The sequence below is a fragment of the Hemitrygon akajei genome, chromosome 10, assembly GCF_048418815.1.
Source record: "Hemitrygon akajei chromosome 10, sHemAka1.3, whole genome shotgun sequence".
Classification (NCBI taxonomy): Eukaryota; Metazoa; Chordata; class Chondrichthyes; order Myliobatiformes; family Dasyatidae; genus Hemitrygon; species Hemitrygon akajei.
Genome location: NC_133133.1, coordinates 4,516,857 through 4,539,946, shown reverse-complemented (window position 1 = coordinate 4,539,946; position 23,090 = coordinate 4,516,857). Strand labels below are relative to the sequence as shown.

The following is a 23,090-nucleotide window of genomic DNA, read 5'->3' as shown; positions in this document are numbered from 1 at the left end:
TTCCATCATTCAAAATCTTTCCTATCTTAATATTGTTATTATCTCAATGCTGTTTAAGATTCATTGTTCTTATATTCATATGTCATCCATTGACCAATTAAAACCTTTAAATAGTACTTTGTGCATCTAAATAAAGGCATTCATTTCTTTGAAATTTTCCACCTGTAGCGGAGATTTCCATTTAACCTGTCATTGAGTGATTATCTTTGATGATATTTTCCAAAGAGACAATGCATTGACCTTCGGGCTAATTCCAACAAATTGAGATGAATGTTTGGTGTGTATTCCAAGCTGTCGTCATTGCTGTTTCCATGTAGTTGTCAGCTGAAGGCAAAACTCCATCCTAAATTTACTGTGTTGTCATCAACATGCATGGGAAGTCGATGTTGAAATAAGTTGAAACAGGTTTTTTTTGTATGTGCTGTAAGTGAATAAAGAGAATGGGCATATCTGGTTTTTGGAAAGTTCTTGTCAAGACTTGATCTAATCTTAAAAGCCTATTTGGATTAATATTATAAATATAGTCTTAAGAATACACATTTTGCTTTGATATCGACATATTTTTGTGATTTGCATGATAAATGTTTAATTTGAGATAATTGTCAGTCCCCTTTTTTAAACTACCCGGTATACTCCTTACTTGGGAATTCAATAAATAAAACTAAGGGATGAAGACTCTTTTAAGCACCAGCTCAAAACCTTGCTTTTAACTGATATATTTTTGTCTTTTCATGTTTACACTTTTATTCCATTGTAAAGCACTTTGAATTACATTGTCTATATGAAAAGTGCTCTATAAATAGTCATTATTAATTTCTGTTCCCTTTAGAAATCTTTTTTTATTTTGTATATTTGTTATTTATTCCTGAATCTTTAATTTGGATTTTGTAATAGTTTTTAGTTTGTGATCATGTTTCTAAATAAAGCCAAATCTTGTCGTTCGGGACTTTTTGGCTTGTGTACCATTGGCGTTGCACCAACATGCAACATGCATGGCTGACCCTGATCAGTGGAGGCCTTGGGCTGTTTGCAAATTCTGTTCAACAGAGTTAAGCATATTTTCTGATGGCTGATTTAGACTTGCTACTTAAATTGAAGATGCTGATGTTACCTTAGTTCTGTTAAATACTTCATCTTTTACTATTATATCTAAACCTGTTATCCCACCTGCTAATTCAGACCGATGAATATTCACAATCTGAGTGTCACACCCTGCCCTGAGCTAAGATTCAAACCTTGCATATTATTTGTTGTCTCAGGATCACCTACCTCTTCGGTATTGCCAGTTCCACTGTGTCCTCTGATCTCCTTCTTCCTTCATGAGAGGATGTTTCCTATAGTGGGGGAGTCCAAGAGCTGAGGGCACAGCCTCAGAATAGAGAGATGCCCCTTTGGAGCAGAATTGAGGAAGAATTTCTTTACCCAGAGGGTAATGAATTTGAGCAATTCATTGTCACTGATGACTGTGGAGGCCAAGTCATATTTAAAATGGAGGTTGACAGGTTCTTGATTAGTTTGAGAGCATCAAAATTTAAGAGGAGAAGGCAGGAGAATAGGGTTGAGAGAGATCATAATTCAGCTTTGATTGAATGACTTAATGTGCTGAATGGCTGAATTCTGCTCTCATTCTACACTGGGCTTTAGATAAATTCTGTCTTTTTTATTTTATATATTTTTTAAACCAGCCATCACCTTTTGATCTGAAATGTTATTTATAATTATTTGAAATGCATTTATTCTTCTTTCTGGGACAAGCCTATATAAGTTTACAAGTGTAACATAGCATGTGTCTTCTGTTCAATGAAATTGAATTACAGTATCAAACTGGAAGTAACATGCTTGATGCCTTTTATTCTATACATATGTATAAGGGCACCTTTTTGCTTGTGTAGTTTTATGCACTTAATGCCAAAGTGGCCCAAAAGTGTACACAGGCTGCAGGGATTATATTAGTCCTTGAACAATGACACTTATCTTTGAAGTTTTGTACAACTAGCTAAAAAAAATGTAGGTCAGGCACAAGAAAATAAGCAACAGGAAAAGCCTCTGGGTGTATGATTTGAAGGGATTTATTTAGAACTGTAGAATATAAGTGCACTATTCTGCCTTTATAAGGCTTTTTGGCCATTCAATATAATTATGGTTGATCAGTAGAATTCAGTACCCTTTCGTGCTTCTTTCCTCTAACCCGTGATCCATTTAAGAAGATGAATTACATTTAATTCTTTGAATTTAATTTGGCCTCAACTGGTAGAGAATTCCTCAAAATCACCACCCTTGGGGTGAAATTATTTCTTTTTACCTCAGCCCTAAATGGCTTACCACATTTTCCTTGAGGAGATTTAAAAAAAGATGGTTATCAACTTGAGGCAGAACTGAAAAAGCATGTGTGAGCAAGGAGGCTTACAAGCCTGACTCAGTTACACCAATTCTGTCTGGAGGAATGGAACAAAATTCCAGCAACTTGCTGTGAGAAGCTTGTGGAAGGCTACCCAAAACGTTTGACCCAAGTTAAATAATTTAAAGGCAATGCTACCAAATACTAACAATGTGTATGTAAACTTCTGCCCCACTGGGAAAGTGAAAGAAATAAAAACTGAAATAAATCACTCTCTCTCTACTATTATTCTGACATTTCACATTCTTAAAATAAAGTAGTGATCCTAACCGACCTAAGACAGGGAATGTTTTCTAGGATTAAATGTCAGGAATTGTGGAAAACCGAGTTTAAATGTATTTGGCTAAGGTGTAAGTAAACTTCTGACTTCAACTGTATAATCTGCTGCCTTAACTACCTCCTGTATCTGCATGCTTGTTTTAATAAACTGGTATACAATAGCAGCTATGGTATCATTGTATCTCCTCTTTCTGCTTCTATGGCCATCAAGGTCATTATTTGCCTTGTCCTTTGTTATTAGGTTCATCAATAGTGAAATTAGGAGTTGCAGAAGTGGACCGAATGAGTATTTTGATCATTACCTAGAACATAGAACAGTGCAGCAGAGGAACAGGCCCTTTGGCCCACAGAGTTGTGCTCAACTCATTCAAATGTTGAGAGTAATCATGGCTGAGGTGTTGCACCTATCTCTACTGACTTTTAACCAAAACCAGGATGAGGGAACATATCACTCCCATCATATCTACTCTGCATTGGCTTCCGTACCTTTTAGAGTTGATTTTAAAAGTTTCTTATTTTTGAAGCTCTCAATGGTCTGGGATCGGAGTACATCAAAATCAGGTTTATTATCACCAGCATGTGACTTGAAATTTGTTAACCTAGCAGCAACGTTTAATGCAATACATAATCTAGCAGAGAGAGAAAAAAATAATAAAATAAAACAATAAATAAGCAAGTAAATCAATTATGTATATTGAATAGATTATTAAAAAATGTACAAAAACAGAAATATTGTATATTAAAAAAGTGAGGTAGTGTCCAAAGCTTCAAAGTCCATTTAGAAATTGGATGGCAGAAGGGAAGAAGCTGTTCCTGAATCACTGAGTGTGTGCCTTCAGGCTTCTGTATCTCCTACCTGATGCTAACAGTGAGAAAAGGGCATGCCCTGGGTGCTGGAGGTCTTTAATAATGGACTCTGCCTTTCTGAGACACCGCTTCCTAAAGATGTCCTGAGTACTTAGTAGGCTAGTGCCCAAGATGGAGCTGACTAGATTTACAGCCTTCTGCAGCTTCTTTCAGTCCTGTGCAGCAGCCCCTCCATACCAGACAGTGATGCAGCCTGTCAGAATGCTCTCCACGGTACAACTATAGAAGTTATTGAGTGTATTTGTTGATATGCCAAATCACTTCAAACTCCTAATAAAGTATAGCCACTGTCTTGCCTTCTTTATGACTACATCAATATGTTGAGACCAGGTTAGATCATCAGAGATCTTGACACCCAGGAACCTGAAGCTGCTCACTCTCTCCACTTCTGATCCTTCTATGAGGATTCGTACGTGTTCCTTCAACTTACCCTTCCTGACTCATTTTCATTTTATAATCCTGCTCAAGCTCTTGGGTCTTCTTCCACTGGTTTGTTAAATTACAACAATCTAAATTTTAAACAAATTTTAAACGCCAGCTGAAAACTTACTGAACTTAACCTTGCTTTTAACTAACATCTTTTTGTCTTTTATTTTCATGTTTATGTTTTTAGTTTCTTGTTTGCACTTTTATCCCATTGTAAAGCACTTTGAACTACATCATCTGCATGAAAAATGCTCTATAAATAAAGTCATCATTAGTGTTAGTCAAGAAGTCAAATGTCCAGTTGCTAAGGAAGGTGTGTGGAGACCCAGGTTAAGGAGTTTGGAAATGTGTTTGCTTCGTCTTGTAGTACTGAAGGCAGAGCTGTAGCCAATAAACATTAGAAAATCTGGAGATGCTGGAAATCCAAAGCAACACACACACATCTGGACTGTCCTGATAAAGGGTCTCAGCTTGAAACGTCAACTGTTTATTCTTTTCCATAGATGCTGCTTGACCTGCTGAGTTCCTCCAGTATTTTGTGAGTGTTGCCAATAAACATTGATGTCTTTAGTGTCTGGATGTTTCAGAGATGGCTGCAGAAACAGAGAGATGGTGTCTGCTGTGGACTTTTTTCAGCAGTAGGCGAATTGCAGTGGGTCAAGCTTCCCTGGAAGGCTGGAGTTAATATGTGCCATGAATAAGCCTATCCAAAGTACCTGGAAAGATCAGAGCCACCAATGTCAAAGGCAACAACAGTGAATCAGGGTGCTCGTAGTAGTGGCTGCAACCTGCGTTTTTGGTGCTAAACAAGTTACTCTGTGACTTGCAGCAGTGCTGAAATGAATTCCCTCAACATTCCCCTCTGGAAGGTGCAATTAATACAGTAGATTGCTTGCAGATGAAAATATGTATAATTAGTATGCTGCAGAGTAAAGAATCTTGATTGATATCTTGAGAGCTAAAATCAGTTACAATCAATTTTTGAGCACCTCACCTCCTTCCACAAAAAGTGGAAATTCCCAGTGGCCAAGTATTTCAAGTCTAATCCCCATTCCTGGTCCAACATGTTGGTCTATGGCCTCCTCTTCTGCCGTGATGAGGCCACCCTCAGGTCGTAGGAGCAACACCTCATATTCTGTCTAGGAGCCTCAAACATGATGGCAGGAACTTCAATTTCTCCGACTTCTGGTAATTTTTCCCTCTCCACCCTTCCCTTTTCTATTTCCCACTCTGGCCCCTCCCTTACCTCTTTTCCTCACCTGCCTATACCTACCCCTAGTAAACCCCTTTCCCTTTCTTTCATAGTCCACTCTTCTCCTATCAGATTCCTTCTTCTCCAGCCCTTTTCCCTTCCACCTATCACCTCCCAGCTTCGAACTTTATTCCCCCTCCACCACCCTCCTGGCTTCACCTATCACCTTCTAGTTTATCCTCCTTTTGCTGCCCCCATCTTCTTATTCTGACATCTTCCCCCTTCCTTTCCACTTCTCTTGAAGAGTCTCTGCCTGAAAAGTCAACTGTTTATTCATTTTCATAGATGCTGCCTGACCTGCTGAGTGCCAGTATTTTGTGTGTGTTCCTCTGGATTTTCAGCACCTGCATTATCTCTTGTGTTTATTATCAACTTGTGTTGGTCACCTATTTGAGCAGTGTTTTGTGGGTAATTGAACTTCGGAGGCAAGAAAATGAACAGTGTTGATCTCAACTTGTACATTGTGTAACCTCATAATTGTCATCAGGAGGCATTGTGATCCTATTTCAATCACAAGTTGTTTCTGAAAGTCTAGCATATACAGTACATTCACAATGTCATTTCTAGTACACAAGTGTAAAGAAGAGTGGAACAGTTGTTATTCTGGATCCAATGGAATGCAGAAAAATCATAATAAGATAAAAACACAATAATTTAAAAAATGCAGTATGTATAAATACATATGATAGCTTATATACATTGTATGTCCATAAAGTGTCAGCAGGTACAGGAGTGTCTGTACATAAGGTGACTGACAGGAAATGATAAAGTAGTGGTGGTTGCATGGAAGTTCAGCTAACACTCGAGTTGTGTTGGAACTAATTAAATTAATGTCTGTGGGCTTAAAACAAAACTATCTTTTCACTTCTCTTTAGGTCGGAGATATTGTATGTGTGAGGGAGGATGAGACGTTTCCGTGTGACCTTATCCTTCTGTCTTCAAGCAGGGATGATGGTACATGCTATGTTACCACTGCTAGTCTTGATGGAGAGTCAAGCCAAAAGGTAAAGCACATCCATTGATACAGGTATTCTGGAGTCTGAATCTTCTCTCTCTTTATTCTGTTTAAGATGAATGAAGACACTTGAGGTTCTGCAATAATTTTAGTGTTGTGGAATTGTAAGAGTCTAAGCTTAGGAGCAGCATTCAGCCCATCGACTTTGTTCCGCCATTTCATCATTGCTGATTTATCATTCCTCTCAATGCCATTCTGCCCTATAAACTTTGACACCCTTACTAATTAAGCACCTATCAGCCTCCACTTTAAATACACCCTATGACTTTGCTTCCACAGCTGCCTGTGGCAATGAGTTCCACAGATTCACTACCCTCTGGCTAAAGAAATTCCTGCTCATTCCTTTTCTAAATGAATGTCCTTCTACTTTGTGGTTGCACCCTCTGCTCCTAGATTTCCCCACTATATGAAACATCCTCTCCACATCCATTTTATCTAGGCCTTTCAATATTCAATAGGTTTCAATGAAATCTTCCCTCTTTCTTCTGAACCCTACAAATCTGGCCCAGAGCCATCGGGCACTCCTTATATTTTAACCTTTTCATTCCTGGATGTGTAGTGTGCAGTGCATATTTTGCTTGCAAATAATACTCCAATGGAAAATTAACCATTTAAAATAAAAAGTTAAGGACATATCAGAAGATAGCTTGACTCCCAAGTCTTGCTTTCGTTGGCATATTTTGAAAAGATGCAACAAAATAATTTCTTCTTGATATGCAAGCATATCGTTTGTGGTGTACATGATTGTTAGTTTCGAAGCCAGTAATAGTCTGAAATTTCATAAACTAAGTCCCACATGTAATTTCAACCCAGTGAATTGTAGGCTGCAGATTTTTGTTATTTAGTCTTGCATTGCCTCTCATTTTATGAAGGTGATGAAATAAGCACTCGTGCCAGAAATGTCACTTTGTAGCAAAGTACTGTTACACGATACTTGGCAATCTACTATGTATAATTAAGGCAGGCATTTGATGGAAGGTCTCTACTTGAAACATCACCAGTTTATTAATTTCTATAGATGCTGTCTGACTTGCTGAGTTCCTCCAGCATTTTGTGCATGTTACCATGTATAATTATCTTGACGTTCTCCCACATAATATTTTAGTACCCCAATAATAGAACATAGAACAATACAACACAGTACAGACCATTTGGAATGTTGTGCCGACCCTTAAACCCTGCCTCCCATATAACCCTCCACCTTAAATTCCTGCATATACCTGTCTAGTAGTCTCTTAAACTTCACTAGTGTATCTGCCTCCACCACTGACTCAGGCAGTGCTTTCCACACACCAACCACTCTCTGAGTAAAAAAACCTTCCTCTAATATCCCCCTTGAACTTCCCACCCCTTACCTTAAAGCCATGTCCTCTTGTACTGAGCAGTGGTGCCCTGGGGAAGAGGTGCTGGCTGTCCACTCTATCTATTCCTCTTAGTGTTTTGTTGTCGGGCTGAAATACATCTGTGAAGTTACTGAATCATTTTGCTAAATTAAGGTCTCCATGGAAATTGATATTTGGGGCCCCCATGGTAGCCTAGTGGTCAGCTTGACATTATAGCTAGGGGGAGTTCAATTCGGCATTGTCTGTGAGAAAGTTCATAGGTTCTTCGCACGTGTACGTGGGTTTCTTCTGGGTGCTTCAGTTTCCTCCCACAGTCCAAAGACATATTGGTTAGAAGGTTAATTGGTCATTGTAAATTGTCCTGTGATTAGGAAAGGGTTAAATCGGTAGGTAGCTGGGTTGTGTGGTTTGGTGGGCTGGACGGACCTGTTTCGCACTGTATTTCTAAAATAAATACATTTGTGGAATTATCTTTAACATTGAACCATTTGCTCAGTATGTTTGCTATTAGATTTACTTGACACACACACCCTGGAACAGACTAGTTGTTAAGTGGTTGTTCCCAAAACTAGAGATATGCTTGATAACTACAGTCTTGATTGTTTTTTTTAAACCAGGTGTATAGCTTCCAAGTTTTGAATTGTCTTTCAACTTCAAAAACATGAGAAAATCTGTAGATGCTGGAAATCCAAAGCAACTCATAAAAAATGTTGGAGTGACTCAGCAGGCCAGCTGAGAGTAAGAGTAAAGAGTAAGCAGTTGGCATTTCAGGCCGAGACCCTTCATCAGTACTGATGAGTTTCTCCAGCAATTTTTGTGTGTTACTTTGTCTTTCAACTTGTTTAGTTTTTTAAAATATTACTTTACCTATTAACTACTATAAAAATTTCTTCACCAGACATATTTTACTGTGCCGGACACCAGTGCATTCCGTACAGACATGGAAATAGATTCTTTGATTGCCACAATAGATTGTGAACAGCCTCAGCCTGACCTTTACAAGTAAGTTAATTTTACACCTGCCTGATCTATTCGGAACTCAGTTTTCAATTTTATTCGTCACCTCAGGTACTTGTGGCCTGGGTGGGTGCAGAGCACAGGTGAAAAATAGCTACACTTGGAATATTGTGAGCACTTTTAGGCTCCTTCTCCAAGAAAAGGTGTGCTGACACTGGAGAGAGTCCAGAGGAGGTTCATGAGGATGATTCTGGGAATGCAAGGGTAAACATATGAGAAAAGTTTAATTGCTCTGGGCCTGTACTTGCTAGAAAAATGACGGGGGGGGGTGGAATTCTCATTGAAACCTATTGAATGTTGGACGGCCTAGATGGAGTGCAATAGACAATACTTCCTGTTGTGTGGTACCTTAGAACCAGACGGTACAGCCTCAGAATACAGGGACTTAGATTTAGAACAGAGATGAGGAGGAATTTCTTTAGCCAGAGTGTGGTGAATGTGCAGAATTCATTGCCACGGTCAGCTGTGGAGGCCAAGTCATTGGATATGTTTAAAGCAGAGGTTGATAGGTTCTTGATTCATTAGAGCATCAAAGGTTATGGGGAGAAGGCAGGAGAATAGTGATGAGAAGGACAATAAATCAGCTAAGGTGGAATGGCAAAGCAGACTTGATGGGCCAAATGGCCTAATTCAGCTCCTTTCTCTTAAAGTCCATATCAAGGCTAATGTGTTTGGGAAGGAGTGGTCTCTAAATCTGTTCAGAATACAGCCATCTTTTTCAGGGATGATGCCCAACTATGTCTAGTCTGGTGGTATTATATCCCTGTAATCCATCTCTCCTGATAAGGTTAGTCATCATCCAATCAGGTTTCTGCTCTCCCCTTTGTTTACAATCGAATTCCAGTTCTTTCTTGGAGTGAGACCTTCATCTTTGTTAAAATTCTTTTTATTTAGTTTTATTTCAAGAGCTTTCTTTACTAGGCGGTCCCAGAAGCCACTGGCACGGCACACCCATATGGAAGCTCAGGTCACAGCTTATGCAGGTCAGGTTGGCTGGCGTTTACAAGATTCCCTGTAAAAGCAGAGCAGCGTATATCTGTCAGAAGGGAAACCTATATCAAGGAGCACAGTGTCCATTAGGGTTATCCGGGACATCCGACGGTAGCAGAACAGTGGCAATGGCCATAGAATTGACTTTGATGGCACTCAACTACTGTGCCGTGCCAGTGGCTTTTGGGACCGCCTGGTAAATAAAGCCATTGAAATAAAACTAAAGGAAAAGAATCTTAACAAAGACGAAGGTCTCACTCCAAGTAAGAACTGGAATTTGATTGTAAACAAGGTGGGAGAGCAGAAACCTAATTGGATGAGGACTATCCAATCAGGAAGAACAGAATGCAGGGTATAAATACCACTGGACTAAATGTGCTTAGGCATCATCCCTGAAGAGGATGCCAAAGTTTGTCACTGAAATGTCAGTTATAATTGATAGAGTTTATTTGTCAGAGGTTGAGATGCTTTTGTTTTACTTGTATTCCTTAAGGATGAAACTAAAAACATTTGATGGGTAAAATGAGTGACTTAGATTTGAGTATGATTTACAGACAAGTTTATTGTCATTCAGCTATACATGTATAGACAGATAAAAGAAACATTATTCCTCTGCAGCCAAGTGCAAAACACAGTACATATACAGTTGGCCCTCCTTATCCGCAGGTTCCACATGCGCGGATTCAACCAACCACGGATCAGGAAAACCCGGAAGTTCTCTCTCCAGCACTTGTTGTTTGAGCATGTACAGACTTTATTTCTTGTCATTATTCCCTAAACAATGCAGTATAACAACTATTTACATAGCATTTATATTGTATTAGGTATTATAAGTAATCTAGTGATGATTTAAGGTATACTGGAGAATGTGCATAGGTTACCGTGGATCGGGAATCGAAAAAGAAACCGGAAGTTCTGTAAGTCAGAACAAGTACATCTGGTATTATTTAGCATCAGTTCGTCAAACATTTGTCTTAGTATATAGTATATATTTTACCTTTCTATGCATATAAAACACTTAAGAAGCGTATGTATTTCAATAATTAAACCACTGCGTTGCTTAGTAATAATTGTAGCTTTCATCGGGGCAGGGCCTTCACATGCTCCATTATTCTCACTTTATCCCGACTTTTGCTTTTCCAATGACCGATGGTGTTTCACCTCTTTCCAATCGCTTTATTATTCCCACTTTATTTTCAGTTGTGATCATTTTCCGGAACAGAAACACTGCAGGTGGCAGGTCCTGAGCTCCGCCGGGTCCTAAAGTCCACCGCACTGAGACAGGTTAAATAAGCTCTGGTGCTCTGCCAGGTCCTAAAGTCCACTACACTGAGACAGGTTAAATAATCTCCGGAGCTCCACCGGGTCCTAAAGTCCACCAACCTGAGCACCTGCATTTTTTGGTAACCGTGGAGGGTCCTGGAACCAATCCCCCGCAGATAAGGAGGGCCAGCTGTAGTCACACATAGTGCATACAGTTACGAATCAGCACATAGAGTCACAAAATAATGGCCAGAAGTTTGAGAGTTCGACATAAAACACGAGATGCATGTTAATGTAAGGCAGTATAATGTTACTAGCACTATTATAATAAAGCAAGCAGTCGTATCGTTCATTCGTTATGTGCCGTGTTGTATGTGCTGTCTATCTGCGACCATGATTGTTTCTACAGATGTGGTTTGCCATTGCCTTCTTCTGGGTAGTGTCTTTACAAGATGGGTGACCCCAGCCATTAACAGTACTCGTCAGAGACTATCTGCCTGGTGTCAGTGGTCGCATAACCAGGACTTGTGATATGCACCAGTGGTTCATATGACCATCCACCACCTGCTCCTGTGGCTTCACGTGACCCTGATTGGGGGGAGGGGGGTGGCTAAGTAGGTGCTATACCTTGCCCATGAGTGACCTGCAGGCTCGTGGAAGGAAGGAGCGCCTTACACTTCCTTTGCTAGAGCTGTATTTCAACCCTGCCACCCTAATAGAAATATGTGAAAGAGCAACAATAAAAGATGAAAATTAACCAATGCAAGATGAGAGTGTATTCATGAGTTGGGAACTGTAGGGTGCTGGAAGAAGATGGCAGGGGCATTCAGATGGGGTATATATATGTGTTTGATCCTTCTTGAGAGGAAAGTCAAGAAGGCAGTTACACAGCAGCAGAATCAGAAGACCCTTCTCCATGCGAAGTAGTAGAAATCTGATGTACTGTTTCCACCAACCTAAAGAATGCTAGACTATTGGCTGTAGGCTACCTTCAAAGCAGGATTTGTATTTGACTGTGACAAAGAAGTGGACCGAAAAATTCTTCGTAGACACTATCCACCCTGCAAGCTGCATTGTCGGAAAGTTCCCTTTTGGAAAGTGCTAGAGGGCTGTTAAAACAAAAAGTTCACACCCTCTTAAATGTTTCTTCCTCAAAGCAGTTAATCTGATCAGCCATTGTAGTTGTCTCACCTATCCCTTCTATCTATTACCCCTGTCTGCATCGCACTGTAAACTTTGAACCACTTTTTATAATGCTGTTTACATTGTAAATACATGCTGATATTTATGTATTTATGCACATTTTATTTCATATCTGTCCTTTAACCTCTTACAGTATTATTTTATATTCTGTAATACTTTATCATTGTTGAATATTGTTCTTTGTTGAATGTTGCACCAAAGCACCACAGCAAATTCCTAATACATGAAAATGGTGAATAAAGTTGATCCAAATGTGAAGAAGAAGTAACAGTGGGAAATCAAAGAACTAAGGAATTGTTGTTAGATTAGCAAATACAGTTTTGTAAACTATAGAAATACTGTACAATGCTGTTCAGTTAATCTCATGAGGTAATGCCAATAAAAGTAATTTATAATGCAATAAGTAACCCTTTGGCTACATATAGTAAATTGTTGTATATTTTGTCATCCCATGAACTGTGGAATTAGGTTTAGAAAATGAACTGGTCTTGGGACAAGACACTTCTCATTTGCACCAACTTGCTTTTATATAGTTGGTCTTGGGTAAGAAAACAGCTCAAAGCACTTCCCACCCCCGTGAAAAGTCTCAGCCTGACATATCGCCTATCTGGTTCCTTCCATAAATGATGCCTAATCTGCTCAGTTCCTCCAGCATCTGAACTAAGATGGCATTTGGACATCTGTATAATCAGGATTATAAAATCAAAGTAGCTCTTGGAAAAGAGTTCACAACCTGGAGCTGAAATGGTTCAACGGCTCTGATAGGAATGGTGAGGGGAAGATATTGAAGGATTCCTTATTTTCTTTGTATTTAGAGACACGGTGAAGAATAAGCTCTTCTGGCCTTTCAGCTGCACTGCCAGTAGTCCACCAATTTAACCCTAGCCTAATCATGGGACAATTTACAATGACCTACTAACTAGTACACCTTTGGACTTTGTGAGGAAACGGGCACCTGGAGGAAGCCCAAACATTCCACGGGGAAGATGTACAACTCCTTACAGAGGATGCTGGATTGAACTCCAAAAGCAGACTCCCCAATATGGTGTCTATTATACAGGAGGCCATAGTTGAAAGAAAGAAAACTTTATCTGATTATAACCTTGAAAGCCCTGACATGCATGAAAGACTATGGATGAATGTAATAACTAAGAATTAAGGAATTGGTGTACCTGAGCCATTGTTACAAACACTGGTGATGGCTGAGAAAGGTGATGGTATAGCTTGGGATATGGCTAACAAAGTAGTGGATGGTTCTAGTTTCTAGACTGACTAAGAAAGCATGAAAGAAGTTAATTTTGTAGATGGGGGTGCTTCAGCAGCAGGTGGGGTGAGGCAGGGCAAAAGTAGTTGTTACTAAAGTGGAAATAAAGCATCAAAACATTGGAAATGATTTGGAGTCAGAATCTGGCTATAAACATGTTAAAGCTCCTAACAGGTAGATTCTCCTAAAGTTAGTGAAATCAGTGGTAAAAAGTATGAAGCTTCAGAAGCTGATGACATCAGTAATTGTCTGCATGTCATTGCAGATTACAGTCACTTAATGAAAAATCATAACCTTCTTCGGAGGAATTTTGATGGCCAGCCATAGCTCCAGTGAAGTTTTATCATTTCTGTTATTATGAACATGGCTGCTTTTTCCTGTAAGAAAATTAGACACAGTCTGCTTAAAATTGTGTCAGATATTGATAGTATAAGGCATCAAGTAAATTTACAGTAAAATGCCAAATTATGTGACTAAAATATCCTCGGCACTTTATTATTTCCTCCTGTACCAAATAAAGTGGCCACTGAATGCATGTTCATGGTCTTCTGCTGCTCCAGCCCATCCACTTCAAGGTTCAACATGTGCGTTCAGGGGTTCCTTTTTGCACTTGGATCTCATTTCTCTCTCATTCTGATCTTTGGCTGACAATAACTCAACCCCCATGAGCATAACTGCATTTTTCTATCCATTAAGTTGCTGCCACACGATTGGTTGATTAGTTATTTCATTAGCAAGCAGGTATATCTAATAAAGTGGCCACCGAGGGTACTTTAGCTTTGTTACTATACTTGCTGAATTTTATTTACTTAGCACCCATCATAAAAATTATTGAACCATAAATCTTGATAATAATAACTCATATCACAAATTCTGATATAATTTCAGGTTTAATTATAGTTCAACCATACATGATTATCCATGAATACAGCCAAACAAGATCGTGTTCCTCTGGGGTCAAGGTAGAAAAGACATTACCAACGGTCACACATGCCACAAGACACTTAGAGCACTTATAAGTTAGCAGTAAACACAAGAAAAAGCTCAAGTCTCTGAATGTCATGTTATGCTAATTGATGGAGCAAGATGGTGTCGGCAAGAGCAGGCCCAAAGCAGTCTGATCATCATGTGCTTGTGCCAACAAACACAATCCAACTTGTCTTCCACCGAGCAGCACTGAGAGAAGGGGCCAGCCCCAACTCAGCATGAACTCCAGTGTGCCTGCCGCACCTCTGCTCCCTCCCACACAACTTTAACAGAAAATTGTATGAAGTGAGTAGTTGAACATCAAGCATGATTTTATTTATATCGTGCCTATTCACTGCCTCAAGATATCTTTACAGAGAAGTTCTTTAGAAATGTATCCATCAGTACAATGTAATTAAAAGATTAAAGTGCTCCTGAAAGGGAGCCGCTGTCAACAGCAATAAAAGCTTTTTATTTTAGCCTAATGCAACTTTAACTGTGTGATTGCTGATAATATATGTGTTAGTGACCTGCTAAATTATTTACATATTCTATTATCCAATACTACAAAAAAGCCTCAGAGGAACACTCTTTCGTTTGGCTGTATTCATTTATGATTGAATGATAATTAACCTTAAACTTCAACTTCAATTTAAGTTTATGAATAGAGACCACACCAATTCTCAGCAAGGGGAAAATGTCTACTAGTGCAACGCACCTCTTCCCTCTCTACAGTTATCTTTTACTTTCCTCTTTGAGAGCTGCTTTACTTTGTTGGTTGGTGGTTAACCACCCTTTTAATAATTTTACTCTGCCAGAGTTTAATTACCAGAAGCTCTTCACTGTGATTTGTATTTAATTTTTAATTTTGCTTTTATGGAGGATCCTCTAAGATAGAACATAGAACACTACAGCACAATACAGGCCCTAGGCCCATGGTGTCTGCCATTCTTTTTCCCTACTCTGAGATCAATCTCCGGGTGGCGGGGTGGAGATACTTCTCTAACAAAGGAGGTGTAAGACAATCCTTTCTTCTGCTGGCCTGTAGATCACCCTTGGACAAGGGTAGTACCTGATTTGCCCCCAGCCCCCCGATGATCAGGGTCATGTGAAGCCATGGGAGCAGGTGGTAGATAGTTGTATTAGCAGTTGGTGCATATTAGAATCATGGTTACATGACCACTGATGACAAACCTGTGCCAGGTTGTTACTCTGCCTAATTCCTTCAACCTGCACCCAGACTCTATAACCCCTCCCATCCGTGAACCTAGCCAAACTTCTCTTTAAATGTTAAAATCGACCACTTTTGCAGCAGCTTGTTCCACATTATCACCACAGTTTGAGTGAAGTTGCCTCTCATTTTCCTTGAATATTTCACATTTCACCCCAACTCTATAGCCTCTAGTTGTGGTCCCAACAAACCTCAATGGAAAAAACCTGCATTTACCCTATCTATATGCCTCATAATTTTGTATATCTCTATCAAATCTCTGCTTAATCTCCTACACTACAGGGAATACAGTCCTAACCTATTCAACTTTTTTCCTATAACTCAATCCCAGCAACATCTTTGTAAATTTTCTCTTCCAATTATATTCATAACTTTCCTGTTGGCGGTTGACTAGCATTGCGTACAATACAGGTGTCTCTTCCCCCCCCCCCTTTTCAAAAATAGAGTGTTCCTATGAAACCTTTCATAAGCCGAAATGGCATAAAGCGAAGAACCATTAATTTATATGGGAAAAATTTTCGTAAAAGCTGAAATCCTCTTTGTAATGCGAAAACAGGTTACTAATGTAGGTCTTTTGTAAAAGCGAAGTGGCGTAAAGCAGGGGACGCCTGTACTCCAAATTTGGCCTCACCAACTTTACCATAACTTCGCAACTACTGTAGTCAGTACTCTGATTTATGAAGGCCAAAGTGCCAAAAGATCTCTTTGAGACGTCCTGTACCTGTGACATATCGATCATGTTGAATATTGACTTAGCAAGCTGCTGAATAGCACAAGAGCGTATTTGGGCATCAGACCCTAAGCCTGCTCCACACTTGAGTAAGATTACGCCTAATTCTTATGGCAAGTATATTTTCCTTCATGATTTCTCCAATCCAACCTCAACCATCTTGAATATATTCAATAACTGAATGTCAATGAGTAAAGAATTCTAAAAGTTTACACCCTGTTGGCTGCTTCCTATCTCACCTCCAAGTAAAGAATTTTTTTGTCATCTTAGTTCTGTATTACAGATGACCAGAGTACACTTTAGCCTTAAGAAATGGTGCCTCAATATTACTTGATCAAGTCATCAGAATTTCTTGTTTCAATAAAATCATTTCTAATAAATTCCTTTGAATACAGACTATTTTTCAGAACCTTTCAAAGGGAGTCAAAATGGAATTTGCATATTATTTTACTTGTACTGTATAAAACAAGCTCTAGTATGTGGAGATAATAATTACATTGTAATATTTCTGATGTGGACTATTCTGGATGCTATACAATTACAAGAACAATGTTTCCCTGTACTTCACCCCCTCCGGTTTCTCTCTCCAATCAACCTTGACCAGTTCTTCTCTCATGCCATTGTAATTTCCTTTATTCCACTGAAATACCGACACATTGGAATTTAGTTTCTCCTTCTCAAATTTCTAAGTGAACATGATCATATTGTGATCACAATACCCCAAGGGTTCCTTAACCTTAAGCTCTCTTATCACCTCTGGATCATTGCACAACACCCAATCCAGCACAGCCTATCCCCCAGTGGGTTCAACAACAAGCTGTTCTAAAAAGCCATCCCTTAGACATTCTACAAATTCTCTCTCGAGGCCCAGTACTGGCCTGGTTTTCTCAATCCACCTTCATATTAAAATCCCCAACGATTATCATGACATTGACATGTGACAAATAAAACTATATTTTTCTTACAGACAAGCTGGATAACTTGGCATCACTTTCAATATATCAGGGAGAGCTGAGAGGGGATTTGATAAGTCCTTTAAATGATCAAAGTCTGATTTGACAATTAAAGAAAAGGAGAAGCTTGTCCATAATATTAGGAAGATCAAGGGCCACTAGCATAGTGATTGACACAGAATGATGCATGCCATCCACAAGTTATCACTAGGTGAGCAGTCATGATCTGGAAAACACATCCCAAAAAGGTGGTGAAAGCAGATTAAATCATCACTTTCAAAGGAGAGGTGTGTGGAAAGCTGAGAAAATGACATAGTTGCAGGAGAAAACTGAAAAATTGGACTAACTGGGTTGCTGTTAGTGTATGTCAGCTCCATCTTGGGCACTAGCCTACAAAGTACCCAGGACATTTTTAGGAAGCGGTATCTCAGAAAGGCAGCGTCTGTTATAAAGGACCTCCAGCACCCAGGGCGTACCCTTTTCTCACTGTTACTATCAGGTAGGAGATACAGAAGCCTAAAGGCACACACTCAGCGATTCAAGAACAGCTTCTTTCCCTCTGCCATCCGATTCTTAAATGGAGTTTGAAGCTTTGGACGCTATGAACAGTATTTCTGTTTTTGCACATTTTTAAAAATCTATGCAATATAAGTAATTGATCTACTTGTTTATTTATTAATATGTTTTATTTATAATTATTTTTTCTCTCTCTGCTAGATTATATTGCATTGAACTGCTGCTGCTAAGTTAACAAATTTCACATCATGCTGGCGATAATAACACCTAATTCTGATTGTAGTGCATGCAAGTCATCTCCTTTAACAACCTTACTAACCTAATTCTGAAGACAGCTCCCTGCATTTTTAATGCACTTCTGGCCCTATTAGTTTTTATTTTCTCTGGGAATGTCAATTAAATTAATGTTATTCACTTAATTCTAATACGTTTTTTATGGCGCATAATCAAGAATTGTGTTAGAGTGCTCTTTATATTGTACAATGTGATTTTCTTGCCATGAATAGCAAATTAATATTTGTTCTTAACCCCAGACAAACACTGGCTTCTGCCTATTGTATTGATTGACCACACAGGCCTGCTTAATTTGACTTGCAATTGCAGATGCACCAGGCTAGAGTCTAATGCAGTAGAATATCTGCTGTTTATTAGTTATCTCCCTCTAATTTTCAGTCTAAATGACACAGGCATTTATCAAAATCCACCATTTCAACAAAATGATGTTATTTAAAATAATTTTCTTTTGCACAATGATTTGTATGATTCTTTTGTATTTCTGTTCTACTGTAAAAGCCCACCAAGATAAGGTGACATATGTGTACTTTGTAATATATTTACTTAGAACATCTGAATTTCGATAATTTGAGCCAAGAAACTTTCCAGACGTGCCCACCCTTTTCCCTTCTCAGTGGCGTAATTTAGTGACCAATTAACCTAACAACTTGCATGTCTTCAAGATGTGGGAGGAAAGTAGAGCACCCAAGGGAATTGCATACGCTCTCAGAAAGACCATAAGATGTCGGAATAGAGGTAGGCCATTGGGCTCATCAACTCAGTGCTGCCATTTCATCATGGCTGATCCAATTTTCCTCTCAGCCCCAATCTCCTGGCTTCTTCCCGTATCCTTTCATGCCTCGACCAATCAAGAATCTTATCAACCTCTCTCTTAAATGTACATAAAGACTTGACCTCCACAGCTGCATGTGGCAAAGAATTCTATAGATACCTCACTCTCTGGCTGAAGAAATTCCTCCTCATCTCCATTCTAAAAGGCCCAGAACCATTAAATGCTCTTCATATGACAAACCATTCAATCCTGGAATCATATTCGTAAGCCTCTTCATTTAGAAAATAATCAACCCTTTCATTTCTTCTACCAAAGTGCATGACCGTACACTTCCCGACGCAGATGCCAATTAGCCATTTCTTTCCCATTCTCCCAAACTGTCTAAGTCCTTCTGTAGCCTTTCTGCATTTTCTGAACTACCTGCCCTTCCACCTACCTTCATATTATCTGCAAACTTTGCAATAAAGCCAACAATTCCATCATGCAAATCATTGACATATAATATAAAAGAAATATGTCCCAACACTGACCCTTGTGGAACACTACTAGTCACCGACAGCCAACTAGAAAAGGCTCCCTTTATTCCCACTCTTTGCCTCCTGCCAATCAACCACTGTTTTATCCATGCTAGAATCTTTCTTGTAATACCATGAGCTTGTAGTTTGTTAAGCAGCCTCGTGTGGCACCTTGTTAAAGGCCTCTGAAAATCAAAGTACACAACATCAACCAATTCTCCTTTGTCTATCCTGCTTGTTATTTCTTCAAAGAATTCCAACAGATATTTTAGGCAAGATTTTCCCTTGAGGAAACTATGCTGGCTATGGCTTATTTTATCATGTGCCTCCAAGTACGCTGAGACCTCATCCTTAATAATCAACTCCAACATCTTCTGAAGTCAGACTAACTGGCCTATAGTTTCCTTTCTTCTGTCTCTCTCCGTTCTTGAAGAGTGGAGTGACATTTGCAATTTTCAAGCCTTCTGAAACAGGCACACAGCATCAGAGGCTAGAAAGGAACCAAGGTCACCAGAACCATGAAGCAGCTGTTGATTAAATGTGCCACCCGTTTAACTGTACATGAGCGGAGTGGTTGGCAGGAATCAAATACTTTCTCTGGTTGTCTGTTAAATCTAGGATTTGTTATGTGAGCTGATACCTTGATACATGTCCCTCCAGAGCATCTGGAGAAGTCCTGTACAGTGGATTTTGATTAATTGGAACACATTGGGACCAGTACATTTTGGCCCAATTAAGTGACTGTTTCAATTAGCTGAAGTTTCATGGAAATAGTTTAAAAGTTATAAAAGAGTTAAACTACTGTTTAAATGAGTAACAAATTATGTATTTAAATGAAATACAGAACAAATTAGAACACTATAAATACTACTACGGTATTGTAAAACTGTATTAGTTCCTAATAGTTCATCAATGTACTATTGTATGCTGCTCTGTCCTTTTGAGTGTAAATGAACAAATTCAGTGCAGACAGGGTAATGTTTTGGCTAATGGTAGCATCTTGGCAAGGATCTTAAATATTCTAAAGTCAAAATAAAACACAAATGTATCAAAAATCGCTGCTTTTTGAATTGGCGTCCACCTGCCCAAATGGATAAATGGCTAGAAACTTTTGCTCTAAGCACAGTGTAGTGTATGATGGCCACACAAGTATAGGTGCCTGACACTAGTTAGAAATTGTTTGGCAGAAGTCTCCAGTCCAAGATAGTGTTCCAAATAAACAAAGGAAATCCTGGCTCTTTTCTTGATTAGTTTTTATTCTTTAAGAGTTGTCCCAAATAAGCTGCTGCTCCATTTAACGGGAATCCACTGTTTTATAATGTGAGGAACTGAAAAACTACACATTCCAGTGGTGTTTATTAACTGCAGTCAATGTTATGGATTACATTTAGAGAGAGAAAATCAGACACTGTTTCTGCAAAGGATCAGTGACCTGTTTGTCTTTCCACAGAGGCTGCTAACACACTGAGCATTTCCAGCATTTTCTGGTTTTCATTTAGATGTACAATGTTGTTCATTCATTTTTTGAAAAAATAATTTTTCTTCTCAGCTACAGTGCATGTAACTTCAATTCATTGTGGGACATATTTAAATTCATAAAGATAAAGGTTAGCTTTATTTGTCACATGTACCTCAAAACATACTGTGAACTATTATTTGTGTCAACAACCAACACAGTTTGAGATTGTTCGGAACAAGCTGCATGAGTTGCCATGCTTCCAGTGTCAACTTAGCATGTCCATACCTTACTAACCCTAACCTGTACATGTTTGGACTGTGGGAGGAAGACGGAGCACCCGGATGAAACCCATGGTCACTTTGAGTAATGAACCCTTCACTGGGTAGGGAAATGGAGTAATGGTCTATTCATTCTTCTCAGTTACGTGATTGGAAGAAAAAAAGCAAGTTTATAAAGTCATGCTTTCACTGCTGTGAAAGTGAACGGAAATCCTAAACTAGTGTCTGTTTATGCGATTACATAATTTCCATGACATTCTTGACAGCCAAAATTGCTTTTAGGTTTTGCGCTATTTTTATAGTTTATGCTTTGTTGCTTTTTAGTTAAATGTAGCAGTGAATTTGGCCATGACAAGCTCTTTGTAAATGTTAAACGAATGAATAAATATTTTTGATAGTATTGATCTTTGGACAAATACTGGCTAAGATGCTAGAGCTTCATGTCATGAAATCTTGCACCTGCAGTTCAGCCAATGTCTAAAGCATAGCAGTCAGCTTTCCCTCAATATTGCTCAAAGTGTTATTTTATTTGAACCTGCAATCTTTCCACTTTTAAAGAAAATTAGCACTTGTGGGTTCTGGTTAATTGGGGCACATCGGGACCCGTACATTTTGGCCCACTTAAGTAGTTGCTTCAGTTAGCCAAATTTTCATGAAAATAGTTAAAAACTTATGAAAAATTTCTATTTAACTAAACATACAAAACCTACAGCACAATACAGGCCCTTCAGCCCACATGCTGTGCCGAACATGTACTTACCTTAGAAATTACCTAGGGTTACCCATAGCCCTCTATTTTTCTAAGCTCCATGTACCTGTCCAAGAGCCTCTTAAAAGACCCTATTGTATCCACCTCCACCACCGTCGCCGGCAGCCCATTCCATGAACTCACCACACTTTGCATAAAAAAAACAAAAGTGTGAAGTGCAACATGTCCCAAAGGATTCATTTTTTGCATTCCCATTTAGACTTCTTCCTTGCAAATTTTGCCACTGTCGGTGATGAGCATGGTGCAAGGTTTCAACTGGACTTTGCAGTCATGGAGAAGTGGTATCAGGGCAACTGGAATCCATCGATGCGGGCTGATTATTGTTGGACACTTAAACGAGAAGCCTCAGACACAGTACAAATAAAAATCATCAACAACATTTTTAGCTGTTGAACTATTGCAAAGTGTCAGCACCACTTTGTAATTAAACACATTATATTCAATAAAAGTTAATTCTTTGTTTCTCTAAATTCCTATGTGATACAAGTAGCCTGAAATTATATATGTGTTCAGCTTCAAGCGGTCTATCATAAACAAAAAAAATTCTGAGGCAGCAACACTTGTGAAAAAATTGCAGTTCAGTGAAATTGGTGGCTGACCACTAACTACTTTTGCTCTTGCTAATTGTACATTGCAAACTCTAGGAACTAGAGATGAGGTCAATTCAATGACTGACTCAGTCACTGATGCAGGAAATCATCTGCCTTTACTCACAGGGAGAGGTAATTAGCTTTTGTTTGATTAATCAAATTCTTGGGTTAAAATCTAATATAAAATTTGATTACAGGTTTGTTGGACGAATTCACGTTTTTAGTGATAAACAAGAGCCAGTGGCAAGGTAAATATTCTATGTAAATATGTGAATGGTTACTATATACTTGTACACTTAAAACTGTATCAAATAAAATCTTCCAGGTTGCCAGGATGAATGCATTGCCTTACGTTTAAAAATAAAAAGTTGCACACAATCTTGATCTAAACAAATAATTCGGCAATTCTCATTTTTCAAATGTTAGCTTTGAAATTTTTATGGTGCAATCTAAAGAACTTTCCTTGACTAATGTTAATGCAGTTCAACATTAAAAATTTCTCGTGCGGGTAGATTTTGTTTGCTGACCACAGTTCATCTAACTAAATTTCCCATCAAAATCACAGATACTTTGCCTGGTGGGATCCTTTGGTTTTGATATTAATTTGGAAGTTTTTGTGCAGATAAATTTTGTCTGCTTACAAAAAAAACATCTAGTTAAATCCATCGTCAAAAACACACATCCTTTGTCCTGTGGGATC

At 38.8% G+C, this 23,090-nt stretch overlaps 1 protein-coding gene across 9 annotated transcripts in view; it reads left to right on the top strand.

The window, feature by feature from the left end:
* atp11c (ATPase phospholipid transporting 11C) overlaps nt 1-23,090 on the top strand; it is a 198,870-nt gene that overhangs the window by 80,112 nt on the left and 95,668 nt on the right. For all 9 annotated transcript variants that reach the window (XM_073057768.1, XM_073057764.1, XM_073057765.1 and 6 more), the window contains exons 6-8: nt 6,098-6,226; nt 8,479-8,582; nt 22,588-22,638. In XM_073057768.1, coding sequence (XP_072913869.1) covers nt 6,098-6,226; nt 8,479-8,582; nt 22,588-22,638 — 284 coding nt within the window. The remainder of the gene's footprint in view (nt 1-6,097; nt 6,227-8,478; nt 8,583-22,587; nt 22,639-23,090) is intronic.